We start from the raw sequence: 22,344 nt of genomic DNA, 5'->3' as shown, positions 1-22,344 counted from the left end.
TTGTGTTTTAGGATTCCACCCTCTGCCCCCTCGTCCCCAAGTTGGCTGGGTGGTGACGGTAAAGTCCAGGGTTACTTCCACTAAGACGCCAAACAGACCTTTAATCCGCTTCTCCGAGGGCATACTGAGCATGCGCGCCAGAAACTTTTCAGGGATGGGAGGGGGCGGAGAGGAAGACCCTGTAGTTGACCAGTTCCTAGGCCGGCAGGCCCAGCCCACAGGTAAGCGGAGACCGTTTATTGGAGTTGGGAGCCTATAGGTCGCGTAGCGCTAGGAGCGCGTGATATTAACTCAGTTCCTGGACGGGTCACGAGTGCTCTGTGCAAGCTTAAGGCGGGAGACGGTGTCCCTTGACGTTCGCAGTCTCCCGGGCACGTTCCACGGACTCTGACTGCTTTTGCTCTTGGGGTTTTGGTGTCTGGAGGGCAAGCATGGTGTCGGAGGAAGAGATCCGAGCCAGGCTGGAGCGGGCCGGCCAGTCCCATCTCCTGCGCTTCTGGGCTGAGTTGGAGCCGGCCGGGAGGGCTTCCTTGCTCACAGATCTGGCCCTGCTGGACCCCGATGAGCTGAGGGAACACTGCCAGCGGGCGGCCAAGGCCTGCGCCCAGGTGGAGGGTCCCGTGGAGGGCTTGGACTCCAGAATGAAACCAGTGCAGCCCGAGTTCCTGGGCAGCGTGCGCAAGAGCGACCCGCAGACTCTGAAACGTTGGGAGGAGGAAGGTAAGACTGTGGGGCGGGATGGGGAAGTCTGACCAAAGGCAGAGGGCATGAAAGGGAAGGAGTGGAATGGTAGAGCCGCCCGTCGAGCCATGGCTTGACCTGGGGGCCCGCAGTGTTCTTAAGGCATCAACCAGTCTGGAGTTGTGGTGCAAGGGACTGACTGAAGACTCTGAGACCTCATGATCGACCTCCACCCCTTTACCACCTTGTGGCTTTAAGCAAAAGTGTGTATCATCTCTCTGAGCCTTAGTTTACTGGTCTGTAAAGTGGAGGGATTTGAACAAGATGGCCTGGAAGGTACCTTTTAGTCCTAACTCTTTCCCTATGACCTTTTGGAATGCAAGGAGGGAGAGGCACGCTGGGGCAGTGGGAACTGCTACCTGCCAGCTACCTTCTTTTAATGAGCCTCCCGGAGCAATGAATTTTTTCATATCTCTGGGCCGCCCTCTTACCCTAGAGGGTAAGGAGAGAAACCTGGAATAAGGATTGGAAAATGCATTGGATCTTGGAGAAATGAGATAGCATGGTGTGATAGACTCAACACTTGCAGTTGTACTTAGGGGACCCTTAATAAATGCTTGTTAACTGATTGACTAGCTTTTTTTGTCTGTAATATCTCTAATTATGACATTCTGTGATTTGACCTTTCTATAAAACTTTAGATGTTTGCTGCCTGTTATTATCTGATATATTTCTAGAGATAGTAGAAGGAACAAGAGAAGAGAAAGAAATTAATGACAAAGATAGGCAAACTATCCCTAGTTACTGATGATAGGAATGTCTTACTTTTATGTAAGGGTAGACATTGATTGAATAAAATTTCAAGGCACCCCCAAGGTACTTAAAGTAAGTGATACTATGGTTTCCCCTGGTATCATAACCAGGTGCAATCAATCTCAGTTCTAGATTTTAGGCCAGGGGTCGGCAACATATGGCTCTTTCTGCAGGAGCCATAAAGTCAATTTTTTTTCAGGTGCTGTTACCGGAGCGTGCACTGTGAACACTGTATGGCTCTCACGAAATTACATTTTAAAAAATGTGGCGTTTATGGCTCTCACGGCCAAAAAGGTTGCCGACCCCTGTTTTAGGCTAAATGAGTAAGTGACATTGCCTAGAAAGAAAGAAGTTCCACCTAACCTCCTGAGAAGGAATTGGTTGGTGAAGAAGGCTCAAGCCTTCCACTCTGTATCTGTCTCTATTTTTCCATCACCATCTTAGCAGTGCCCTTGAACCAGCTGGTGTCAATATTGTTGTGAAAATCTCATGAGAGATAATATATGTAAAGTTCCTAGTGTAGTGCCTGGTACTTAGTAAATGTTTAGGTACTTAAATGTGGTGGAGTGGATAGAACCTTGGGGTAGGAAAGTCATGAGTTCAAATTTGGAGCAGACACTGTGACCCTGGCCCAGCCACTTACCTGCTGCCTGCCTCAGTTTCCTCAAATATAAGATGGTGATGATAATAATAGCACCTAATTCTCAGGGTTATTGTGAGGATCAAATGAGATAATACTTATAAAGCACTTAGCACTATATAAATGCTAGCTACATAGCTATGGAATCTGCATTGGGAGCCAACTACAATTCACACTGGACTAGTTTCAAGATTCAAGGCTCTACAAACAACCTAGAGGAAAAGCTACACCACACAGGAGGAAAACATCTTAAATACTCTAGGAAAAAGAATCCTAGAAACTGTGAGTTAACCCTTTGCCACATGCGATCTTTAAGTGTATGCTTGAGGAAGAATGTGCAATAGACTTTTGGGGAAATGTTTTGTATGACTGTTCTATGATACCACCTTAGTAAAAATCCCTTGCTAAAGCTAGTTAAATCTGGCTGACTGATAATCAGTTGACAACATTGTACAGGAAACAGTGCTGGGGGGCTCATGAGCTATATAGCAATAGAAAAACACTGCTCATCGCCTTCTGGGTTACCCCTAGAACCCTTAAGGAGACATTAGTAGTTATGTTCTGGGAACCCAATGTGTCATTGGGAGTAGAAGTTGGGATAGTTGCTCCAAAGCATGTGCTACTCTTAAAAATAAAAACAAACCTAGGAAATCAGCAAAGAGGAAATAGAAAATTGAGAAAATAGTTTCAGCAAAGTTGAAAACTGTAGAATAAACCCATAAATATAACCATAAAATGTTAAAATATTTGGGAGTCAGTCTACCAAAGCACATCCAATTTCTGCAGAGATTTAATTACAAAATGCTCTTTAAAGAAATAAGGACCAAGGGAGCTATGTGGCTTAGTGGATAGAGAGCCCGACCTAGAGATGGAAGATTCTGAGTTCAAATATGTCCTAAGACACTTCTAGCTGTGTGATGCTAGGAAAGTCACTTAACCCCAATTGCCTAGCCCTTGGCACTCTTTTGCCTTGGAACCAATACTTAGTATATAGATTCTAAGACAGAAGGTAATGAAAAGAAATAAAGAACAACTAAATTAAGTGGAGGAATATTCGATTCTCATGGTTGTGTTATGCCAATATAATAAAAATTATGATGCTATCAAAGTTAATTTACAGATTTAATGCTATAGCGGATCAAATTGTCAAATTTACAGAGGTAGACACAACAATAACAGAATTCCTTTGGATGAACAAAAGATCTAGATGATCCAGGGGAATAATGGAAAAAAGTGGTAATGAGAAGGGAAAGGCATGTCTGCATCTTGTACATTATTATAGGGCATCAGTCATCAGAACCATTTGGTGTTGGATAAACTAATAGAAAAAAGATGAATGAAACAGATTAGATAGAGAAGCATCAGAAATAATGAAATTCAATAACCCAGTGTTCAATAAACCTAAAAGCATGAATTATCTAAAAAAGAATTCTCTATTTGATAAAAACTTCTGGAATAAATAGAAATCAGTTTGATAGAAATTAGGATTAAAATAAATAATTTGCATCTACAATATTTACAATAAATTTAAAATGGACATATGATCCAAATGTTAAATATCACACCATAAAAAAGAGTAGAATTGAAGCAGGTTACATACCTTTCATATCTATGAGTTAGGGGTATAAAGGGATAGACACAATTACAAAAGAGAAAACATGATTGATTACATAAAATTGAAAAGCTTTTTCATTAAGAAAATTAATGCATCTATCATAAGAAAGGAAGCCATCCTTCAGGAAAAAGCTACAATAACATCTCTGATAAGGTTAGCCTTCTGAGATAAATTTATGTCTAACAAATAAGATAAAAAATCATTCTATTTCCCTATAACCTTTTGGAATGCTAGGAGGGAGAGGCACCCTGGGGCAGTGGGAACTGCTATCTGGCTGGCTCCAGCTGTTAATCTGAATCTCTGGGAAGTGAATTCTTTCATCTCTGGGCCCTATTCTATATCCCCTGGAGGATAGTGAGGAACTCAGGTGTCCTACTAGGGAATATGAAATAGAGGAGTTTTTTTTTTTTTTTAATCCTTATCTTCTATATTAGAAATGAAAACGAGTACTGATTCCAAATCAGAGGAGTGCTAAGAACTAAGCATTTTGGCTAAGTGACTTGCCTAGGAGCACAGAGTTAGGAAGTATCTGAGGCCAGGTTTGAGCCCAGGAATTCCCATCTCCATAGCTGACTCTCTAGTGAGCCTCTTAGCTGTACCTGGAATAGGGTTTTGAAAACACATTGGAACTCAGAGAAGTGAGGTAGCATTGTGTAATAGACATATCCTTTCCTGTCCAGTACCTTAGACCCTTAATAAATGCTTGTTGACTGATTGATTAGTTTTCTCCTCTGTAATATCTCTGCCAGTTCTGATATTTTATAATCTTATAAAATCTTTAATGGTTAAAATCAGTTCCTGTGCTCTAAGGTAAGGTCAGGAAGTGGGTTGGGGAGGACTGAAGGCTCAATATGGATGAGTAGATCTGCAGGGACTGATGGAGCTTCTACTTAAAAAAGTTTTCTGCCTGGTAGTATATGATATAGTTCTAGAAATTGAAGCAATAAGAGAAGAGAATGAAATCAAAGGCAGCAAGATACAAATAAGTCAAAAAGCTATTCTAGAATGGATAAGGAAACCAAAGATCTAGTTTTCAAAATAAGTGGAAACTATTACCAACCATATGAAAGATTATTCCAATCTCTAACAAGAAGAGAAACATGAATTAAAAAAACCCTAGGGTTTCACTTCCCACTTGGAATATTGGCAAAGATGACAAAAGTCCTGAGTAATAAATATTAGACTAGTTGTGAAAAGACTGGCACACCAGTGCATTGTTGGTGGAGCTGTGAATCAGCACGATGTAATATATAACAAATTAGGAAGCAATTTGGAGGGGGCAGCTGGGTAGCTTAGCTTGAGAGCCAGGCCTAGAGATGGGAGGTCGTAGGTTCAAATTTGACCTCAGACACTTCCCAGCTGTGTGACCCTGGGCAAGTCACTTGACCCCCATTGCCTACCCTTACCACTCTTCTGCCTTACACAGTATTGACTCCAAGACAGAAGGTAAGGGTTTAAAAAAAAAAATAAAAGAAAGAAAGCACTTTAGAATTATGCAAATAACAGGACTCAAATGCCCAAAGCTTTGACCTAAAGATTTCACCATTTCACCTCTAGGCATTTACCTTAAGGAATTCATTGACAAAACTAAAGGTTCTATAAATTAAAAAAATATTGAAAGCAGTACTTTCTGTGGTATCAAAAGACTCAAAGACCAATTCCCATCATTTGGAGGATGGCTAAACAAATGGCTACACCAAATTATGGTATATGCATATAATGAAATATTATATTGAAATAATGCTATAAGATATGATAAACATATTATGTATAAGGAAACATGGAAAAATGTATAGGAACTGATGTAAAGTAATCTAAGCCAAGAAAATGATATGTATAATGATAATAACAATGTAAGTGGAAAGATGAACAACTATAAAACAATCAAAATTGAATGTTGCAAAATTATAAAGAATAAAGTTGGCCCCAAAGGAGAGATGTGAGAAGCCACTTCTTGCCCCTCTTCAGAGGTTGTTGTCCTACCATCCCAGCTAGCTATCATCCTGTATCTCCCCCCCCTTTCATGACTAAATTTCTTGAGGGTGTCTATAGTTGGTACCATAATTCCTCTCTTAACTCTTTGCAGTCTGACTTCTCATCTCATTTAACCAATGTGCTCTCTCTAAAGTTACTAAAGATACCCCCCCACCCCGTCTCTGTATCTCTTTGTATCTCTGTCTCTCTTTTCCCCTCCTCCATCTTTCCTCCCTCTCTTGCTCACTCACTCTTTTTTAAATCTTTACCTTCTATCTTGGAATTAATACTAAATGTCAATTTTAAAACAGAAGAGTTAATGGTTAAGGACTAGAGATTTAATGTTAAGTGACTTGTCCAGATTTATACAGCTAAGAAGTCTCTGAGGTCAGATTTGAACCCAGGCCTTTCTGACTCCAGGCCTGGCATTTTATCCCCTGGGCTACCCAGCTGCCTTCTGAAAATCTCTTAATTGCCTAATCTAATGGCCTTTTTTCAATCCTAATCCTTGACATCTTTGGAACCTTTGACACCATTGATCTCATCTTCTTGATACCCTTTTTTCTCTAGGTTTTTGTGACATTTGTTCCCTGACACTCCTCCTACTCTTCTCTGAAGTGTTCTCTGCTGGTTTCTAATCCTGGTAATCCCTGCTAATTAAAAGTGTTCCTCAAGGCTCTGCCCTGGGCCCTCTTCTCCCTTTACATATTTCATCTGGTACATTTATTAGCTCCCATAGATTCAATTATCTTCTATCTCTACAGATGATTCTCAGATTTTTATCTAGCCTTAACCTCTCTCCTGACCTCTAGTCACACATCTCCAGCTGCCTTCTTATTGCTTATCTCAAACTAGATGTCCTGTAGGCATCTTAAACACATGTCCAAAACTGAATCCTCTCCTTTCCCCTAAATTGTCCCATTGCTAGTGAGAGCATTACCATACTTCTAGGCACCCAAGCAGCACATGCTTAGGCACAGTTTTGTAGCTCACTTACCTAGATAGAGCACCAGGCCTGAAGTCTGGAGGACTTGGGTTTGAATCTGGCCTCAGACACTTCCTAGCTGGGTGACCCTGGGCAAGTCACTTAACCTCAGTTGCCTAGCCCTTACTATTTTTCTGCCCTGTTACCAATACTTAGTATTCATTCTAAGACAGAAGGTGAGGTTTAAAAAATGAAAGAGAGAGAGAGAAGGAGAGTAGGGGGAGCAGTTTTTGAAGAGCTTTGGACATCTGAAGATTTTATATTTAATCCTGGAAGTGATAGGGAGTCACTAATATTTATTGAGTATCAGCTTGCAACTCTAGACTTGACCTTTAGAAGGATCACTGACAACTAACTGAATGGCAGATGGACCCAAGTAGGGAGAGATGTGTGTCAGGGAGGCTGATGCCATGGACAAGGTTGGAAGTTCTGAGGGTCTATCCCAAACTGTGGTGGCAGTGTCAGGAAAAAAGAGATGTGACCAAGGTAAAATTGACCAGCCTTTGGGACAGATTGGCTGTGAGAGGTGAGAGAGAGACTAACTAGGAGGATGATGGTGTTCTCAACAGTCATCAGGAGGTGAGGAAAAGGGGAAGGTTTGTTGGAAAAGACAGTTAATTCACTTTTAGACATGCAGAGTTTAAGATATCAATGGAGGGGGCAGCTGGGTAGCTCAGTGGATTGAGAGTCAGGCCTAGGTTCAAATCCAGCCTCAGACACTTCCCAGTTGTGTGACCCTGGGCAAGTCACTTGACCCCATTGCCCACCCTTACCACTCTTCCACCTAGGTGCCAATACACAGAAGTTAAGGGTTTAAAAAAAAAAGATATCTATGGGACATCCAGTTTGAAATGTCCAGTGAGCAGTTGGAATTACTGTCCTGCAAGTCCATAGAAAGTTCAGGTTTGGCTAAGTGGATCTGAGAATCATCAGCTTTTGAATCCATGGCAGCTATGAGATCAAATGAAATAGATGGAGGGGAAGAGGTGGCCCAGGACAAAACCCCAGAGGACTCTCCTAGTTAGTGAGCTTGGTCCTTCCATCCTTGCTATCGTCCTGTTTCTCTTCTAGCTTTTGTAGCTAAACTCCTCTAAAATGCCTTCTACAATAGGTGCTTCCTGTCTCTCACTCCCCTTATCCAAGCTGTTGCCAAAGCCCTTCCATTTCACCTTTGCAGCATCTCTTGAACATGTCTCCTCTCCTCCGACATTGCCATCACTCTTGTGCAGACTGTCATCACCTCACACACTGATTATTGCCATAGGTAGCTGGTGGGTCTGCCTGCCTTAAGTCTGTCCCAACTCCAATCAATCCTCCATTCAGCCATCAAAGCTCGGTTTTCCTAAAATGCAGATCTAACTGTGCCACCCCCCTATTCGATAAACTCAAGTGGTTTCTTGTTGCCTCCAGGAGCAAATACGGGAGGCTCTGTTTGGCATTCAAAGCCCTTCCTAACCTAGCCCCCTTCTTTATGCCTTACTCCTGTACTGTTCAGTTCAGTAACTCTGGCTTCCTGGCAGTTCCATCTGGAATGCTCTCCCTTCATTCCAACTATTGACCTCTCCTCGGCTTACTTTAAGTCCCAGCTAAAATCCCACTTTCTCCAGCAAGCCTTCCCTAACCCCTCTGCTTTTTTCCATTTATCCTGTTTTGAGGATTTATTTATCCTATATTCATTTGCTTCGTATATATTTGCTTGCATGTTGTCTCCTCAATTAGATTGACCTCCTTGAGGTCAGGGATTTTCTTCTGCCTCCTTTTGGATTCCCAATACTTAGTACAGTGCCCTGGCACATACATAGTAGGTGCTTAGTAGATGTTTATTTGACTTCATGGAATGGCCTTTTTCCTTTTTCCTGGAAGGTCAGAGTCTGGTATGACAGGAAATAACTTTTGTCCTTTTCCCAAAAGGAGGCTGGAGACCAGGCAGGAGACCTGGAACAATAAAATGTCATCTCCCCTAACTTCAAAGGCAAGAGACTGATGAATGATGGAATGGTGCTTCTTCCCTTGAGAGGCCGGAGACCAGGCAAGAGACAGATGGGCTTTGCAGTGGTGTTCTTCCGCTTATGTCAAAAGCATGAGACTGGTGGGTTAGGTTAGTGGGATGAATGGAATAACCTAGAGATCAGCATCCTTGACTCTTCATTTTCTTGCCCAGCCACCCTCTTATAGCCATTCTGGTGCAAGCACTGTCAAATTTACCTTCTTAATTTCTCTCATATATGTCTTCTTTTCTTCTCTGACTGCCTCTGACACTTCCTGTTGAAGACTCATTTCCTTGAGATTGGACTACTGTAATTCCCTGTTGATTGGTCTTCTTCCCCACAAGTCTCTCCCCACTCCAGAACATCTTCTGCTCAGGTTTGACCTGGTTACCAACCCCTACTCCCACCCTACTGCAGTGTCTCATTATCTCCATGATCAAATATAAAATGATCTATTTGACTTTTAAAGCCCTTCATAGACTGGCCCCTTCTGTTCTCATTTGCTTACACCTCACTCCCCTCCATGTTTCCTGCAATCCAGTGACACGGTCTCCTGGCTCTTTCTCCAGACATATGACAGACCATCTCCTGATTCGGGGCATTTTCACTGGCTCTCCCCATCCTTGGAATATTCTTTTTCCTTACCCCTCCACCTTTTAACTTCTTTGGCTTCTTTCAAATCAGCTAAAATCCCAACTTGTAGTCTTTCAAGAGCCCCCTTGATGCTAAGATTCAGAGATTACCTCCAATTTATCCTATCTCTGTTTTGTTTGTACATAATGTATTTTGTCTCCCCCATTTGTCCTTTTACAGCTGTGTCTAACTCTTCATGGAGATACTATAGTGGTTTGGCATTTTCTTTTCCATCTCATTTTACAGATGAGGAAACTGAGGCAGACAGGGTGAAGCGACTTGCCCAGAGTCATTCACACAGCTTGTTATCTGAGGCTAGATTTGAATTTAGGAAGATGAGTCTTCCTGACTCCAGACCTGACACTCTATCTATTTTAACCCCTAGTTGCCCCCTTAATATTATCTACTTGTGATATTTATTTGTAGAATTCCTGGAGAGTAGAAACTGGATCTTGGATTTCTGCATATTTCCAGTGCTTAGCACAGAGCCTGGCACCCAGAATAGGGACTTAATGAATGCTTGTTGACTTGACTGGGATTCTCTGATGTGTAGATTGGTTTTGCTGTTTCCTCTTAAAAAATTTTTTTTTACAGGATGGCTCTTTGGGAGGGGGAAGGGATAGAGCAAGAAATGCAGCAGATGGAAAAACAAAAGATATCCATAAAATCTGTTTTAAAAATGAAATGTATGGCAAGAAAATAATTATATCATTAGGTTTTAAGACCTCAAAAAGACAACAGATGAACAAGTCTCAGAAAAAAATAACATATAATAAAAAATAAAATGATTCAAATACTAATAGAATTTTAATGAACTAAAAAAATAATGAATACTTTGAATTAAAAAAAAAATCCAAACAAGGGCAGCTAGGTGGCTCAGTGGCCTTAGATGCTTCCTAGCTGTGTGACCCTGGGCAAGTCACTCAACCCCAATTGCCTGGACTTTACAGGTCCCTAAAATATCCACTCATTGATTAACCCTGTTAACCAGTGTACCAATGGTACTTCTCCCTCCCTGCCCCCAAGAGGTGCTGAATATAGGGCTGATTTGTTTGTACTTTCCTGAGTGAGCAAGATGCCAAGAGTTGTAGGTGGGGAGAAGAAGGCAGAGTAAGCTTTTATGCAGTAGCTACTATGTGGCAGGCTTTGTGCTAAGTGCTTTATAAATACTGTCTTATTTGCTCATCACGTGAGGCAGGTACTATTATTATCTTCTTATATACATTGGAAGAAACAGAAGCTGAGGGCTGAAGTGACTTACCTAGAGTCGCACAGCTAGTAAATGTTGGAGGCTGGATCTGAACTCTGATCTTCTCAACTCCAGCTCAGGACAATAGCCACTACATCACCCAGCTGATGTATACTAGTAAATGCAAGTAGATGCTACTAAATACAAGTAGATAATGTTAGGAGGACAACTAGATATTGAAGTGGATAGAGTGCTGGACCTAGAGCCAGGACAACTCCTCTTCCTGAGCTGAAATCTGGCCTCAGATAATTACTAGCTGTGTGAACCTGGGCAAGTCACTTTACCCTGTTTGCTGCCTCAGTTTCCTCATCTGTAAAATGAACTGGAGGTGGAGATGGCAAGCCATTCTGCCAAGAAAACTGCAGATGGGGGTCAAGAAGAGTTGGACGTGACTGAAAAGTGACTCAGCAACAACAAAAGATAATGTTGAAACTGGAAAAACACCTTAGAACAGAACATCAGAAGGGATAATTGGACTAAATAAAGGGTCTCAGGCTTTTTTTTTTTTTTTTTGTCTTTGTGCTACTTGGCTTTTCGTTTTCCTCCTTCCCATCCAATATGAAAAGAAATAAAATCTAGAATTTATTAATGCATGAGTATATAAGAAAAAATAGAGATTGACATTAGTAGGATAATATAGTTATTAATCAAATGGTCCTCATACTCCCATGACAATCATGTTCCCTCTAGAGGTATGAGTTCCTGGAGCCAGTTCATGCTGACTTGAGCAAATTTAAAATTTTTAATGAGAGTACTTAAAACTTGGAAATCAACAAACACTACAAGTCAGGTCTCAATTTATTTTTTTTTTGTCATTGATTTCTAGACTTAAGAAAGTGATGTAACCAATGCAGATTAAATTTAAAAGTATGTCCTGCATATATTTTGGGGCTGTTCTTGTTATTTGATTGTTTCAGTTGTGTGTGTCCAACTCTTTAAAATTTTATTTGGGGTTTTCTTGGCAACGATATTGGAGTAGTTTGCCATTTCCTTCTCCAGCTTGTTTTACAGATAAGGAAACCAAGGCAAACTGGGTTAAGTGACTTGCCAAAGGTCACATAGCCAATAAGTATCTGAGGCTAGATTTGAACTCTTGTCTTCCTGACTCCCTGTCTGATGCGCTATCCATTTTTCCTTTCACAAGTCACTTTGATCAATAAGTCAGCATGCATTTTTATGTTCTAGGTACTGTGCTGTGTACTGGAGGATGCAAAGACAAAAGCTAAATAGTCCCTCTCCTTAAGGAGTTTATATCTTATTTTAAAAAAACTCAAACTCTAGCATATATACATATCAAAAAGAAATAACAATTATGTTTGTGCGTATGTTTATGTGTGTGACATGCATATATAAATGAATGAATAAATGGACAAATAAATAAATGCAAGAATATTTCAAGGAATGGGAAAGACCCCAACAGCTACGTGGGGCAGGAGTGGCTTCATGTAGCGAATGGTGCTTGAGCTGCACTTTAAACAAAACTAGAAATCTAGCTTCTAGAAATTAGAAGTCCGTTCTCACATCTGTGAAATGGAAATAATACTTCTACTGCCTATCTCATAGTATTGTGAGAATCAAGAGAGATACTGTTTATATTATTTACCCACTTTTGACCTCACTGTTTGCCCTATAGCTGTCCAGGAAAACCCAGAAGTTGTTTTTTTTTTTTTTAAATAAAACCCTCACCTTCCATCTTGGAGTCAATACTATATATTGGCTCCAAGGCAGAAGAGTGGTAAGGGTAGGCAATGGGGGTCAAGTGACTTGCCCAGGGTCACACAGCTGGGAAGTGTCTGAGGTCGGATTTGAACCTAGGACCTCCCATCTCTAGGCCTGGCTCTCAATCCACTGAGCTACCCAGCTGCCCCCTTAAAACCCAGAAGATTTGAATTAAGTTCACTGTGATTTGAATGAAATCACAGAGGTGGCAAAATAAATACATCACTAGGAATAGCCATTAACCTCTAGGTGTCACGGTGCAGAGAGCTGGACTTGGAATCAGGAAGAAGAGTTCAAATCATTCCTCATACACTTGCTAGCTCTGTGACTTGATGCAAATGACTGAACTCATTGCCTCAGTTTCCTCATTGGTAAAGCAGGGATAATAATTGCACTAACCTCATAAGAGTGTCGAGAGGTTTGAATGAAATAACAGGTTCAATGTACTAAATACTAGTTTTTGTAATTATTATTATGCCAAGGGCCTCTTGGGAACTCAGTAATGATGAAACATTCTACTTCATTCACCTAGAAGTGCAAAGGATCATAAAATATTAGGGTTGTAAAAGCTCTTAGGGGTCATATAGTCTAACCCCCATTTTACAGAGGAAGGAACTTGGGCCCAGAGAAGTGTCTTGTCCATGGCCACAGGGATAATAAGTGGTAGAGACACGAGCCAAACCTAGGTCTTCTGATGCCAAATCCAGGGCTTCTTCCGCTACCTCATAATGTTTTAGACATAGAATTTGTTACTGGGGAGGTGGGAGTATAAATAGGCTCCATAGAGGATTGGAGGAATTGAGATAGATAGCAAGCAGGGACAGTAGATCAGTGTTCTGGAGTCAGGAAGACCTGAATTCAAATCTAGCCTCAGACACTTACTAGCTGAGTGGCCCTGAGGAAGTCACTTAACCTCTGGTTGCCTCATTTTCCTCATCTGTAAAATGGAAATAATATTAGCATCTACTTCTCAGTTTTGCTATGAAGACCAAATTGGATAATAATTAAAAAGTGCTTAGCACAGTGTCTGGCACATAGTAGTAAGTGTTACAACATTTTTAAAAATGTATGTTCAAATAAACATAAACATTAAAAATAGTTTTGTAATTGGAGGCAGCTGGGTAGCTCAGTGGATTGAGAGGCAGGCCCAGAGACAGGAGGTCCTGGGTTCAAATATGACCCCAAACACTTCCTAGTTGTGTGATCCTGGGCATGTCACTTAACCCCCATTGCCTAGCCTTTACTGCTCTTCTGCCTTGAAAACCAAAACCAATAATGATTCTAAGAAGCAAGGTAAGGGTTTAAAAAAAGAAAGGTTTTGTAATTTAAAAAAAACTTTTAAATGTAGAAATATGTTTTACATGACTTCCTATACACAATGGGTATTTATTTCTTATTTCTCAATGGGTGGGAAAGAGGTTGGAGGAGAGGGAGCATTCTAAACTGAAAATAAAAAATTTAAATGTAAAGGATTGGAGAAATCTCTAGATGGCAGATCTGTAGTGGGTCACTCTCAAATCCAAGGGGAGGGGCAGCAGGGTAAATATTTAAGAATATACCTAATCTGTGGGTAGAAGAGGGTAACCATCTGTGTCTCACATTCAAGACATCAAAGCAACAATGAGGGAGTGTTTCTGATAGATTCAGGTTCTCCTGTGACCTACAGGACAAGCAGAGGCCACTCACATCCCTTGTTCTGGGTCTGGCACCTCACCCAGTACAGCACCTTGTAAAGAGTGAAGTTTCTGCCACACAATAGAGCACGATGATGAAAACGGTGCAGAGAGATGACTCATTCATTATTCCAAGTCAGTGCGGAGTAATTAACCACCCACTGGTTCGATGATTCTGCCAATCAATCAGTCAGCATCGCCTAAGTGGATTTCTGGAACAAGAAGTCATCCGTGTTCAGAGAAGAGCAAACCCACAGCAGGGGAGGAAGAAAAAACAACAGTGTAAAATGCATTTCTAAATCTCGTTGTGGTTCCAAGTCAGAATTATTTCCTTCTTAAAATGGTTTGATTAGAAATGTTAACAACTGTTTTACTATTCAGTATGACATCTTAAAGATAAAATCATGGACCAGAGATTATAATTTCAAATCTTGGAGCAGTCAGAGCTCTGCCACTAATTCTGTGTGCCTGGACCTTCCAGCGAGATCAGATTCCTTCTTTGTAAATGGGTGGTTTGGAGGGACTAAATCACTAAATGATCTCTTCCAGCTCCCTACATTCGTCCTTCTAGCATTCTTTGCTCTAACTCTGCAATTCTGATATTCTGTGACTATATCCTTAGATTATAGGGGTTTTTTTGGGGGGGGGGGAAACCTTAAAGAATATCTCATTCAAGGGTTCCCAATGAGATGTCTGGGCAGTGGTCTGCTGATAAATGTTTAACAACCTCAGCCCCAAAGTGGGGCAGCCAGAGTGCCAGGTCATGAAGGCAGGAAGACTCGCCTCTCTGAGTTCAACTCTGGCCTCAGACACTCGTTAGTGTTGTGTCCTAAATGGGGTTGCCGAGAGCTGGACACAGCCCGAGGGACTGAACAAGTGAAAGGAGTCACGTGACTAGTGAGTGCCTAAGCCAAGTAGGGATCCAGCTGGTCAGACTCTTGGGTGCATTGCTTACAAAGATTATTATCCATTATTAGAGCTGGAAGGAACCTCGTAGGTCATCAAACCTAACCCCTCCTTTTTACAGATGAGAACACTGAGGCACAAAGAGGTTAAAGTATTTGCCTGAGCTTTCCTAGGTGAGAAATGTCAAAGCCGAGATTTAAACCTGGGTTAACAGATGAAAATAAAGTATGGAATTGAACTCCCGATTCAATCAGAACTAATTCTATTTTATTAACATATGTGTGCAAGATTATATATTATGATATGTAAGCTGTATATTATAATTATATAATATATACACACCACCACCCATTTCCTATGCCCCAAAAGTCTTAGTGCACTTTAAAGCTTTAATAGCATAAAATTGCATTAAGACTCTTGTAACTCTTTGTTTAAACCTTAAGAAGATATTAGCAATTTGTTTATGTTCTCTTATCTCTTCAGTACTTACTGAATCTGTATGACTCTATTTTAAAAATAGAGTCAGTGTCTCTGTTTATGTTCTAATTCTGTTTTCCTCATGTTGAATCACTTCATATGTCATTCCCATTGCTTTGTAGTTTTCCTGTTTGTCACTTTTATCGCAAAAGAAGAGTAGATGGCCCCTCAGGTCTCTTCTACTTTTAAATCTAGGATCCCAAGTCTGAGCCTCATTCCTCAGTTTATTCAATCATTCCTCAGTCTTTGCACAAGTACCTTGTTTGCAGTATTTTGCTATTACAAATGGATGTTACAAGTGATGATTCTTGTAGAGATAAATTCTCCCCCTCCTCTTATTTACTTATTCATTCACTCATCTATTTATTCATTCATTTATTCATTCATTTATTTATTTATTTGTGTATTTATTTATTTATTTAGGGCCCTTTCCTTCTGTCTTGGAGTCAATGCTGTGTATTGGCTCCAAGGCAGAAGAGTGGTAAGGGTAGGCAATGGGGGTCAAGTGACTTGCCCAGGGTCACACAGCTGAGAAGTGTCTGAGGTCAGATTCGAACCTAGGACCTCCCCTCCCCTTTTTATAACGTCTTTGGATATCATTAAACATTCTGCAATGAGGTCACCTGGTCAGTTTTGTAACTCTTAATTTGGAGATTACTTCCCCAAAACCTTGCTCAAAATTTACATATCCAATTTATGTCTCAATAGTGTCATAGAGTATCTGTTTTCCTGTCGCTCCAACTATATTACATTTTAAAAATTCTTTTACTCTATCGTTACCAATTTGATGGGTAAGGTGGTACCTTAAGGTTATTTTTTATTTGCTTTTTTTGTCATAAGCATCTAAATAACTTTTCAAGTGGTATTTGACAATTTATTTTCCCATTTCGAAAATTGATCTATCTTTCAACAAGATCTTCCTTTGATATATTTGTTAGTTCCCTAGAGACGTTAGATATCATATTTTTTTCAGTCATATTTACCATAAATTTTTTCCCAATCTGTTTCTCATTTTAAAGAAATTACTTTTAACATGCAAATTTGTTACATTTTTATATTAAACTAATCAATTCCATTTCTAATAACATTTGCTTGATAAATGTTTTCTTCCCTACGTTACTGACCTAAAAATATTAATTCATTTTTCTTCCATTTTAAAAACAATTTATAGTTAGATCATTGATCCAGTTGGAACTTATTGTACTCTATGGCATCTGACGTGTCTCTAAACTCATTTTTCACCATGGTATCCAATTTCCTAACACTTTCTACTGAATAGCTATTCTATTCCCTAGTGCTCTTAAGTCTTGGCCTTATCAAACACGGATCTCTTATGTACACTAGGTTGTATTCCCAGACTCTTTGTTCTGCTGAGCTATTTTCCGTTGTTTTTTTTTTTTTTTATTGTACCAGACAGTTTTTTTTTTATCAACTGATACTTTATAATATACTTAGAAATCTTGCAAAGCAATTCATCCACTGTATTTTCTCTGCAGCAGACTGAACAGAATTTTCCATTTTACTTTCTCTCTTCCATAGAGACCCCATCTTGGAACCATTCCCTTTTTTCAAGGAAAAGGAGAAAGAACCAGGCTCCTTAGAGGGGCCATGCCAGGGAAGGAAACTACTTAAATCCAGTTCACTCACAAGTCTTAAGCACCCCCTTGATGCCACTGGTCCTCTTCAAAAATGAAAGATGGAGCTTTTAGGTGGTTCAGTGGATAGAGAGTCAGGCACAAAAAGAGAAGGACCCGGAGTCAAATCTGGCCTCAAACACCTAGCTATGCGATCCCGGGCAAGCCACTTAACTACACTTGTCTCACCCTAACTTCTCTTCTGCCTCAGAGCCAATGCCTAGAATCAATTCTTTTTTTTTTTTAAACCTTTACTTTCTGCCTTAGAACCAATACTATGTATTAGTTCTGGGGCAGAAGAGCAGTAAAGGCTAGGCAATAGGGGTTAAGTAACTTGCTCAGGGTCACATAGCTAGGAAGGATCTAAGGCCAGATTTGAACCCAGGACTTCCCATTGCTAAGTCTGGTTCTCAATCCACCTTGCCATCTAGCTGCGCCATACAGTATTGATTCTAAGTCAGAGGGAAGGGTTTTAAAAAAGAAAAAAAAACAACAACAAAACACAAAGGAGAAACAACAATAACAATAGCAACAATCAGGGAAAGAATGCTGAACCAGGAGACAGTAACTCCAGTTTTTATTCCTAGCTCTGCCATTTGCTATTTCTGTGACCTCAAACAAGTAATTTCACTTTACTGAATCTCAGTTTCCTCAATGTCTAATGGGGATAATAATGCCTGCCTTACCCACTGTGGTAGGCCTATGGTGAAGATCAAATGAGATAATGTGAAAATACTTTAAAATCCTATTAAAAATCTAAGAGATTAATAGGCATAATCATAATGTCAAGCTTTCCTTTTCTCTCCTATTGCTTTCTCTAAAAACAGAACCAGAAACTATCAGAATAGGAGTTCTGGGTTCTGGAGCTCCCTTCCTTTTCCTTGGACAAGTACCATCAACTTCCTGCCAGTGTGGAGGGGTGGGATGGAGAGGGCAGGGAATAGTTTCTCCAAGGGGAGAGCTGGGGTAAACGGTGTTGTCTGACAAGGAATGTGCCATTAGACTTGAGAGAGGCAGCTTAGGAGGATCATTGCAAATCCAAAATAGAGAGAGCGTGTACTCTAGGATAGAAGTGTTAAAGTCTTGACCTTAGAAAAGAATCAGATTAAAATGCAATGGAGGGACAGCTATGTGGTTCAATGGCTAGAAAGCTAGGCTTGGAGATAAGAGATCTTGAGTTCAAATGTGACCTCGGATACTTCCCAGCTGTGTGACCCTGGGTAAGTCATTTAACTTCCATTGGTTCCAAGGCAGAAGAGTGGCAAAGGCTAGGCAATGGAGGTTAAGTGACTTGCCCAGGGTCACTCAGCTAGGAAGTGTCTGAGGCTAGAACTGAATTTAGGACCTTTTGTCTCTAGGAGTGGTTCTTAATCCAACCACCTGGATGCCCCTAGGGTTTTTTTGTTGTTGTTTTTTAATGCAACTGAATGATACTTAATACAATAACTAAAAATACAATTCAACATAGATAATGTGAATTTGTGGTTTTCCAAGTTAACATACAGCTGGCAAGGATCAAAGTTTGATATCTTTGCTCTAGGGCATCCTCTGAAAATTTTGAAATTAGCCTACATCTACCCCTACTCAAAAAGCCTGTCCAGTTCAGTAGGATTTGTCTGAGTTTGTGCTCTATAGGCATAGTCTTGGCAACTCAGGATCTCAATTTAAGCAACAGTCAGATTCTAGCCCAGTGATTCCCAAAGTGGGTGCCACTGGCCCCTGGTGGGTGCTGCAGCAATCCAGGGGAGCAGTGATGGCCACAGGTGCATTTTGGGGCAGTGAATAACTGTAAGGGGGCAGTGATAGTATGTGACATGGGGCACTAAGTAATATTTTTTCTGGAAAGGGGGCAGTAGGCCAAAAAAGTTTGGGAACCACTGCTCTAGAGGAAGAATGAATAGAGATATTTAATTTGTAATTAACTTGTTAGTTGTATGATGCAGTTAAGTTGTAAAAAGCAATTTCCAGGTAGAATGTTTAAACAAAAAGAAAATAAGCCTTATTTCTGTGATTGATGAACTTATGAAACACTTGGTACATTGTCCATAGTGACTCTTCAACCCAGAGGCTGCCAGTTGATGGTGAATTTCAGACTGATTCCCCAGGCTTTTACTCAACACATGGACAATGTTGGCTCTCAGTGGCAAGGGATGGGTGCTTCTGGGGAGAAGAGGCAAGGCCTAGGGCCCCAGGTCTTTGACTAATTTTAATTCTTTTTGTTGGGATTATACTGAAGCCAAGACCACTTGTACATTAGTTCATCCTGACATCATGAGGTATTAGGATGGATAATTTGCAAAGAGCAGGCTCTTGCTACCCTCAGATCCCCTGAGCTCGGTAATGAGTTCACACTATGCTGCTCTTGGATACTAGAGATTTCTACTCTTATATCCAGAGAAGAAATGGGATCAAGGGATAATTTACAACTGGAAGGGACTTTAAATGTCATCTAGTCCAAAATCTTCATTTAATTATTTTTCTTTTTAAAAAAATTTAACAAACAGACAAAAATGAACAAAAGCATATATTTTCTCTTTCTCCATTGCCCTCCCATTAGGAAGCAAAACAAAACCCTTGTAACAAATATGCATAGCAAAGCCAAACAAATTTCTACATTGGCTGTCTCAAAAAATCCATGTCTCATTCTGTATCTTAAGTCCATCACCTCCATCATGAGAAGGGCAGCATGCTTCATTGTCAGGCCTATGGAATTAGTGATCCCTTCATTCTGAAGATGAAGAAACTGAGGCTCAGAAGGTTGGCAGAGCTGAGGTTCAAACCCAAGTTCTCTGACCCCGAAAATAGCACTTTCCCCATACAAACAGTCCGTTCATTCATTGTGGTACATAGGAATTAGTTCTCCTTTTTTTATCTTCTGCTGTCCCTGATCTGTTGGTAGACATTCAGGGATGAACAATTACATAGTTCCTGCCTAAGCCTCTTTCCTCCCTACAGGGAGACAAGAATTGAGGGGTATCCAAAGGATCTGAATGTAGCTACAAGATCAACTCAGAAAAACCAAGAGGAGGAAACTCAACGGGGTTTTTGTTCAAAATGAGTGTGTGTTGGGGGAACAGGAGCAGAGTTTTCCCTTCAGGAAGTAGATTCCTCCAAGCTGTGGCCTCAGTGGCTCCTGGGCAAAGCAAGTACTGTAGAGAAGGAAAGGAAAGGGGGGGGAGGGGAAAAGACTGGCAGAGAGGCTAAATGGTTACTTATGGGTTCCCCTACTATCAGAAGTATTTATTCAATGCCCATCCTCATGTGGCAGTGTACACAGAAGGTTCTTGTCTCCTTTGAAATGATAATCTTAAATTATTTATTTTGTAACATTCATTTAAAAATTTTTTTGGAGTTCTAAATTCTCTCCCACCAGCCTCTCCCTTACTCCTTGAGAAGGCAAGCAATATGATATAACTATACATGTGAAGTCATGTAAATCATATAGCAATGATAGTCTTAAGGGCAGACATGTCCTGCTGTGGAGAGATGGACATGCATGTGGCTCTGACTGGAAAGGACAATTAATAGATCATAGTTCCTGATTCTTCCCTCCCTTCAGGTTTTCACCAGATTGCTCAGAACAAGGTGGCTGTCCTTCTACTTGCTGGGGGTCAAGGCACTCGCCTGGGAGTGACCTATCCCAAAGGCATGTACCGGGTGGGCCTACCTAGTGGGAAGACCCTCTATGAACTCCAGGCTGAGCGCATCCGCCGAGTGGAGCAGCTGGCTGGCCAAAGACACAACACATCTTGCACTGTCCCCTGGTGGGTTTCTTTGCTCTTTGCTATCTAGGGTTTTTTTTTTTTTTTTCTTCTTTCCTTTCTCTTCCTCTTCCTCTTCTCTACCTCCTAGAATACCTCCTGTTCGTGGGGTGCATAAAAATGACTAATATCCCTGGGTCTGAAATGTCCTCCCTCTGAAGGGACTGGGGATTTTTTTATCTATTGTATTCAGGTCAATATACTTTTGCTGAGACCCACCTCTTCCCCTGACCCCTAGTCTGTCCACTGATTCTATGACTGGTCTCTGTTTTTAGCTTCAAATGCATAGTTCTTTCCTCTTCCATTTGCCCTAGTGTCTGGGATGTGACTTGTTTCTCCCACTCAAGTTCTTTCCACTCTCCTTCCCATAGGTACATCATGACCAGTGAATTTACTCTGAAGCCAACAGTTGAATTTTTTAAGGAAAACAATTTCTTCCAGCTGGACCCAGCCAATGTGGTCATGTTTGAGCAGAGGATGTTGCCAGCTGTGAATTTCAATGGCCAGGCCATTCTGGAGAGGAAGGACAAGGTTGCAATGGCCCCAGGTATACTGCCCAGACTTGCCTTTTGAGTGTTTGACCATCCAAGAAGATTGGAGAAGGGAGACAGGGACAAGAGTTTTGAGTCCAAAATCAAAGAGACCTGAGTTCTGATTTATTTCTTTATTCAGTGTACTTTTCTAGTGTATGGATATCACTGTGCACTGTGCAGGGGGGGAAGAAACAAAGTTTAGATGATATAGTCCTTGCCCTCAGGGAATTTATAGTCTAATAGAAGTGAATAGACCTAAATGTTATAATATAGAATATTATATGAATCTGAGAGGTATAAAACAAAATGCTACTTAAGATTCCATCCTACTAATAACTTGTGTGACCCTGAACAGATCTTTAAATTTCTCTGGTCCTTGGTTTTATTAGTTGTCTGCTGAGGGCATTAATACTAGTCTTTTTTTTTTTTTTTTTTAAACCCTTCTCTTCCATCTTAGAATCAACACTGTGTATTGGTTCCAAGGCAGACAAGCAATTAGGACTAGAAATGTCTGAGGTCACATTGGAACTTAAGACCTCCCATCTCTAGGCCTGGCTCTCAGTTCACTGATTCCCCCCATTAATACCAGTCTTGCCCATCTTCCAGTGAGATAGTATAGTCCGTTGGTCTGTGGGTTCTAGCTTAGCAGTTAGAATTGGGCTGCAGTGACCTAGGCTTGAAGCCTTGCTTCGTGGCAGGACAATAATCCAGGCTGGCATTCCTCGTGGGAGCCGTAGGCTGAGCTGAGGGTCTTTAATGCTCACCCCTGTCACTCCTAGCCTAGCTGAGTGCAGGCCATGCTCTTTTGCCATGCATCCCCTTCCCTCTCCTCTCCTTTGTGTTCAGATGGCAATGGTGGTTTGTACCGAGCCCTGGTGGACAATGGGATTTTGGGGGACATGGAGCGCCGTGGAGTACAGTACGTCCACGTGTACTGTGTGGATAACATCCTCGTTAAAATGGCGGACCCTGTCTTCATTGGCTTCTGTGTGCTGAAGGGTGCAGATTGTGGGGCCAAGGTCAGCACCCTCTTTCTCTCCCTGCACCCCCCCCCCCCCCCCCC

The 22,344-nt window shown here is 41.1% G+C and overlaps 1 protein-coding gene across 1 annotated transcript in view; it reads left to right on the top strand.

Moving 5' to 3' along the window:
- The first annotated feature begins 431 nt into the window (after window positions 1–431).
- UAP1L1 (UDP-N-acetylglucosamine pyrophosphorylase 1 like 1) overlaps window positions 432–22,344 on the top strand; it is a 31,062-nt gene continuing 9,149 nt past the window's right edge. Inside the window, exons 1-4 of the mRNA XM_044659664.1 lie at window positions 432–720; window positions 20,547–20,751; window positions 21,120–21,295; window positions 22,128–22,300. Coding sequence (XP_044515599.1) covers window positions 432–720; window positions 20,547–20,751; window positions 21,120–21,295; window positions 22,128–22,300 — 843 coding nt within the window. The remainder of the gene's footprint in view (window positions 721–20,546; window positions 20,752–21,119; window positions 21,296–22,127; window positions 22,301–22,344) is intronic.

The sequence above is a fragment of the Gracilinanus agilis genome, chromosome 2 (genome assembly GCF_016433145.1).
Source record: "Gracilinanus agilis isolate LMUSP501 chromosome 2, AgileGrace, whole genome shotgun sequence".
NCBI classification, from domain to species: Eukaryota; Metazoa; Chordata; class Mammalia; order Didelphimorphia; family Didelphidae; genus Gracilinanus; species Gracilinanus agilis.
The sequence above is the reverse complement of the archived record's forward strand: the minus strand, read 5'-3'. Positions and strand labels throughout refer to the sequence as shown.